Source organism: Gymnoscopelus braueri (assembly GCF_963280865.1).
Source record: "Gymnoscopelus braueri genome assembly, chromosome: 18".
Taxonomy (NCBI): domain Eukaryota; kingdom Metazoa; phylum Chordata; class Actinopteri; order Myctophiformes; family Myctophidae; genus Gymnoscopelus; species Gymnoscopelus braueri.
Window position 1 is genome coordinate 28284708 of NC_137618.1, and position 6996 is coordinate 28291703.

Below are 6996 nucleotides of genomic sequence, written 5' to 3' on the forward strand. Positions count from 1 at the left end.
TTAGATTAATTTAGTCCCATTGACCTACGGCTTCGAAAACTTCAGGGGCTTCCATGCTGAGCCCTGCAATCACTGCTATTCTAGAGACTGTGTTGCGGTCAACACGATCTCCTCAAAGGCTACTTTCATGGACCTCACCACATTGTAGATCTCCAGGACTGTCGGCGTGTACAGACATATAACTAAAAAAAGTATTTATTCCATGCCAGTCATTGGAGCAGAATGCCAGTCTGCCCCCTTATAGAATGTACAACTGCCTATCACATCTAGACAATAGATGTTCAATTAATACGAATTTCATCCAATCTTTTTGTTGCTATTTTTGCAATGGAATCCTGAAATGTAACATTTTTATTTAATTTAAAATGCATTTAGTTATACTTATGTTAACATTATGAACTTAAATACAAATACATTGGACATAAAAACGACAATAGAATTTTAATACTAGTCATTAAGATACTAATATAGACTGAAGTAATTAAAGCGGGTCATGTTTGCATGTCTGGACTTGTAATAAACTATTGAAATTGAAATCAATAACATATCAGTATTCCGTTATTAACCTGTGGGCCGCATTAAGTGAAGGTGGGGGCCGCATGTGGCCCCCGGGCCGCCAGTTGCCCATGTACTCAGTGGTAAAAATGTCAGCACCTGCGCAGGGAGGAGACCGGGGTTCAAATCCAAAGTAGAACAAGAAAGTTCCATAGTGACTGTAACAGACAGTAGTATGTACTGTAGCAGGACCAGATTATCAAGTTGTAAAATCTATCACATTCTCTGTGCATATGAATTGGTTCCTCAAGCTTATCGCAAAGAAGTGTAGAAGTTGAAAACTGGCAAACGAAAAGTAGTTTGTTGACGTCAGCACACAATGACATCATGTCGTCAACACAACCATGTAATTGAGCTTTAAAGTGAACTATCAAATAAAACTTCATCTCCTTTAGTCATTTCTTCTGAACATTAGATGGCAACACTAGTTTATTTTATCAGGGACCATGGCAAAGGAACATTTGTTTGTTGACATCAGCACACAATGACATCATGTTGTCAACACAACCATGTAATTGCCCTTTAAAGTGAACTGTCAAATAAAACCTAATCTTTTAGCAATTTCTTCTGAATATTAGATGGCAACACTAGTTTCTCTTATCAGGACCATGTACAAAATACACAAATATGTTTTGTACCAGTTTTAACTAATTTCCATCCGTAGTTCCCTGGGCAGGTGAACAGAAACTCTTACTCCTAAAGTCTTACTGTCCATGTTGACGGTTGGTATAGCAGTTGCAGAAGCCTCCACGTGGTTCAGTAGCTAACTCTGCTGATGGCTGCCACTTCCAACCCCAGCACTGATGTGTCTCCAACCCCGCGCTTCCTCATGCTGGTTGATTTTGACAACACCATTATCAATGAGGACAGCAATGACACGGTGGTGGGCGTCATACTGGGCCAGCAGCTTCAGAATAAACTAACAGCCTTGAAAGAAAAAAATGACTACAAGTACATGCAGAACGCGCTGGCATACATGGCGGAACGTGATGTGTCTGAGGACTCCATCCGCAAGGTTGTGGAGAAGATCTCTCCCACCCCGGGCCTGCCGGCTCTCTTCGAGTACCTTGACAACCACCAAAATGACTTCGAGCTGATGGTGGTCTCTGACGCTAATGTGTATTTCATTGAGAAGTGGCTAGAGTATAACAGGATTCGCCACCTCTTCCAGAGGATCTTCAGCAACCCGGCGAGCTTTGTGAACGGACAACTCATCTTGCAACCCTACCACTCTCACAACTGCACACATTGCCCAGAGAACATGTGCAAGCAAGTAATCCTGAGGAAGTGCCTGACCAAACGGCAAGAGCAAGGAAAAGCACCCTTCCAAAAGGTGTTCTACATTGGGGACGGGGCCAATGACATCTGTCCCTCCAGGGCCCTGGGCCCAGATGACACAGCTTTCCCCAGGAAGGACTTCACCATGCATCAACACCTGAAGCAGGCAGAAAACTTCCAGGCCAATGTTGTGCCATGGGCAAGGGGAGAGGACGTGGTGGAATGTCTTTCAAAACTCATGGAGGAGAGTTGAGATGCGTTGATTTTTGTGTGTACTTAGTATGTTTGTGTGTGCACATGACATGAAAGAGAGAAACAATACAAAGCCAGTGATGGTCCCCGGCAAACGTCTAATTTCTCTTTTGGGTCTCGAGCTGAAATGTTTGAGAACCACTGGTCAAGTAGGTCATTTTTAACATACTTGATGTGCTCCAGAATTAACGTGGGATGTTTCTTATGGATGTGTTCTTTGGTATGATCAGGTACTGTATGTGTGTTTGGAACATGTGGGAATGCATCATACCTTCTACTCTGAATCGTCTTATTCTTTGTGCACAGGTTATTACAGTAGAGTGCCAAATCTCATATTAACAACAAACTGTTTCTGCATTCAGTATGTTTGCAGACCATCATTCTTCTGATTATAACCATATTAACAGCGCCCTGTGCACACTTGTAACACTCCAGGGCGCATTGTGTGCACCATGCCTTAAAAAATTGGTATTTCTACTACTTCAGAGAAGAAATTCACCGGTCATTACACTGGTGTCAGAAGTTGGATGCGAAGAAACAGTACAGGAAATATTTGAAATGGAGAGAATAACATTTAGGACTAGAAAGTACTGTTCCTGAAGAAACAGTGTGGGATCGCTAAGGATGAATGTTGATAGATAGTATCACAATAGAAAGTACTGTTCCTGATTAATTCTGTCTTACCTATTTATATTACATATTGTGATGTCACGTGAAGCTTGACCAATCCAAAAACGGGCGGAATAATAATAACTAGTGAAGATAACATTAGTGTGATCGCTAAATCGATCCCACAATTAGACACAACGAGCCTGAGTTTAATAGAAGATGGAGTAAATGGATAAATTACGGGCCGTTGACTAAGTTGGGGAATGATTGAGACCCAGCACCGATTCCATATCGGAAGCTCGGGCTGTGTTCTTTTATAATAAAAAAAAAAGACTTTATTTAGGAAAAAGGCAGTCAGATCAACATAGAGGACACACATACCCCCCCCCCCCCTAATTTTGTTAAGTTATCATTATTAATATCACTAGCATTATCATTACTATAATTTAGCATTATAAGTATTAGTAAAATTTGCTTTGTTTGACTTGTGTAATTATGTTTTTTGGTTACTGCATTTTATTTAACACAGGGTGTATATACAAACAAGTGAACCAGGGGACCTGGTACTGCCAGACCCCTAGTGGTTGAAATCTGAATGGCCGGAAATCTGAATGGTTTCTAAACTACGTCACGCTAAGCTTGGCCAATCAAAAAGAGGGACATGTAAGAAAACGTTTTCGTCCATATATGGACGAAAACGATAGCAAAAGGGGACCGACAAAGCCACATGTAGGCCTGACCCCCTGGGTCTGGCAAAAATAAAATAAAAATAAAACAATTGCAAGGAGATATAATATATTTAATGCAAATATGAAATGTAATATGAACAACTTGCAATAACATATATATTTTTTTTTAAAGAAGTGGGATGCCTGAAGAGATAGAGAAATTCCTCCAGCCATCACGCAGAGGACAATCAACACTGGGTGATCAGATTATGCTGCCAAAGATACTGGATTCTCCTATAGGTCAAATCGCACCAGTTCAGCCCAGTACATCTCCGCCTTAAGAATCACATTGCAGTCGCCACTGTTTAAGCCATACGCTGCAGAAATACAAAAAAATTAACATAAAAAGAGTTTTTGGGGGCCAGCATAAACGTCCATAGCTTTAGAACTAGCATTGACTGCATGAGACTGGGCCACCCCACCGGTACAATTTATGGTGCCATGTCATTATTCCGTTGGTTGCCCCATTACCCTATTTAAATTACTGTAACAGTGCTCCAGCAGCCTATCGAGACCGAGCGGCCTGACCTCAAGCCTGGGCAGGGAGGGATGTTTGTAGGTGGGGGAGCATTCACATCTCTTTGTCTTCCCACAACTTAAGAATGCTCTCAAACACTCAGACTCTGGTGAGGGTCTGAGTTTGGTTCTTGTGGATGATTTGAATGACTCCTGGAGGTTGAAGCCATCCCTCCCCATCTACCTGCACAGGAACACTTTCATCTCCAAGGATAGTGATCTTTACCGTAGAACACTGTGCGATGCGGTGATGCTGTAGGTTGATAACTCTGGACACAGCCAACTGCATGATGCCAAACACAGCAACCACCTCCAACACCTTATCATCAAATGACGGAGCAGCAAATGTATTATTCCTCTTGGTTCCTCCCCAGAAGTTCGTCCCTCCTGCAAAGCTGGAAATGTTCAAAACAACAATACCCTGTAGACTGGGCAACAGAATGGGACGACCATCACACTCTAATAGGACCCTCTGTTCCAGGTTCCTGCAGGTTCTTTGTAGCAGTTCACTGATAGCCAGAACCCCATACCACATTTTGTTCTTGGTACGACTCCTGCATTTCTCCGGATGTTCATCTCTTTTGTTGTTGAAGTCCAGAGCGATTTTAGCATCCAGGCCGATGCCAAAGTAGTTATTCATCACAAACTTCTCTGTATAACATTCCATGTTTTCAGTACTGCAGTCCTCTGTAACCATAGAGGCTGAGTGTTGCTGTGGAAACTTGGTCTCGTATACCATAATACTCCACCTGTCTAACATCGTGATTCTAGCTCCCTCAAGTTTCTCCAGTATCTGAGGTATTTGTTTGTAATCATCGCAGGCTGAACCCCATCCCAGAACCCTTGCCAAGTCATTCCCTGTTCCCAAGGGTAACACGCCCAGCTGGCACTGTTTGTGCAATGTTAATGTGTCTAACTCAGTCAGCACCCAACTGACACTTCCATCACCACCACACACCAAAATACCAAACTTATCAAGCTTCTGAAACAGACGCAGACCTAGGTGTGGTCCTCCATTCCCCAGATCAAACACTTGAGCAGGGTTCATCAGCTGTTTGAAACTTCTGAGGAACTTCACTCCCTGGTTTCCTCCACTCTTAGAGTTGACAAACACCAGGAGAGGACTGGTACAAGATGGAGGACAGGATTCCTTCCAGAAACCATCGGAGTCAATACTGAGTGCAGTCGGTGGGATGATGGAGACCTTATACCGCCCCAGAGGACACTTGGACGACAGCTGCTCCTTACAACGAGTGTGTACCATAGCTTTACACCAGATACATCTCCAGTCTTGCAATCTGAGGACATTGCCACATGTTTTATCACAGATGGTGCATTTAGCATGGATGGGCAGGTTCCCCTCTAACCACTGATGAGGCATGGAGATCCCCTCCTCATCCTCGATGATGTCTTTGCCTATAGATGCCAGCGTGGTCCATTTACAGTTGCTGGTCACATGGACAGCACAGCACTTATGAGCCTTGAACTTGCACACTTCACAGGATAGTCCATGTGAGGTGACTCCAGACATAGCTTCTCTACAGACATTACAGTATGTTCGTTTAGTGTGACGACGAGCATACCAGTTATGCATCCCACTGAAATGGTCCATACTGTACTGGGTAGACTCAAAGTGTTCTGAACACTGTAGTGCTAGGATCAGCAGGGCACTTAATACTATTTAAAACACCAAAAAACTAAATACCATGCAGTGTCAGGGTTAAGTATACAGGGAGGCAGCCTGTTTACCCTAAACGGGCCTTGTACAGAGTCAATTTGTTGACACAGAAGGGAGAGAAGATTTCATTAAATTACCATCCAGAAATACAATTAAAATAAATGCCTAGAGCCTACTAAAGGTAAAAATCAATTTCCGTTACAATGGGGCATAGGATCTATGCATATACACAAGTTACATTCAGCAGGTTGAAGTTATTTTGGTCAGTATTTCCTCCTGTAGCTGTTGGTGTCCGTTTGTGTGTCCATGTGTCCACGCATGCATGCGTTCTTGTTGAGATCTTTAGTAGGTAGAAAGGTTTAAATAGGTAGTGACCCATTGACATCACACTGACATCACTGTGTGAATTCATAATCTCATATCCACCACCCACCCATCCACCAAATCACTCTGGCGTCAATATGACATCATGTTGATGACGTCACATCATGCAGCAGAGTGTACATTTGTCCATACTAGAGGTTCGGGCGGCCCTCACACCAGGGGCGTAACGGAGGGGTAGCAAGTGATGCGGTGCGGGGGGGCCACCAGCAGGGGGGGCCCCGCCTGCGCTGATACAAATATTTTTACAGCAAAAAAAAAGAAAAAAGTTGATTTATATTGGTCAAATAGAACCGAATTAGACCCGAATTAGACCCGAATTAGACCGAATTAGACCCGAATTTTTCGCGCACAGGTTGTGCACGCACATGCACGCGCTGCGTTACGCCACTGCCTCACACCTACGTCGATATGCCCATATAAGGAGATCTCTGTATCTGTCAGTCATTGTCCCTTTTATGCCCATATATGGAGATCTCTTTATCTGTCAGTCCTTGTCCCTTTTATGCCCATATATGGAGATCCCTGATGTCATCAGTATATATATATATATATATATATATATATATATATATATATATATATATATATATATATATATATATATATATATATATATATATATAATATATATATATATATATATATATATATATATATATATATATATATATATATATATATATATAGCCCATGTGCCTTTTTTTGCCCATATATGGAGCTGACTGATTTGTTTGTACCTGATGCCATGAGACACATTTAGGTTGGACAATACACTCACACACACTTATTTGAGCGTAGCTGCATTGGGAACTCCTTATATGGTTATGGCTAAGTCATGGTCCGTCCGCCCGCCCGTCCTCCTTCAAGCCAATTTTTATATAGCATGTATAGGTAGCATGTAGCAGGTAGATTGTAAGCAGGTGCATGTAGATTGATAAAAAACACAATTAAATAAATATCACAATAAAATAAAGAAAAGACACAATGAAATAAATA

At 42.1% G+C, this 6996-nt stretch overlaps 1 protein-coding gene and 1 pseudogene across 2 annotated transcripts; one reads left to right on the forward strand and one right to left on the reverse strand.

The window, feature by feature from the left end:
* Positions 1–1330: 1330 nt before the first annotated feature.
* On the forward strand, positions 1331–2086 carry LOC308073308 (putative phosphatase phospho1; the record flags this gene model as incomplete). The annotated part of the gene is made up of 1 exon (XM_080412185.1): positions 1331–2086. One exon carries the CDS (start codon positions 1331–1333, stop codon positions 2084–2086), a length of 756 nt encoding a protein of 251 aa, XP_080268311.1.
* Positions 2087–3656: 1570 nt separating this feature from the next.
* Positions 3657–5571, reverse strand: LOC308073309 (diacylglycerol kinase delta-like; annotated as a pseudogene). Its single transcript has 2 exons — positions 3908–5571; positions 3657–3739 (listed from the first exon to the last, which is right to left on the reverse strand). The product of its transcript is annotated as a diacylglycerol kinase delta-like (transcript).
* Positions 5572–6996: the final 1425 nt, after the last annotated feature.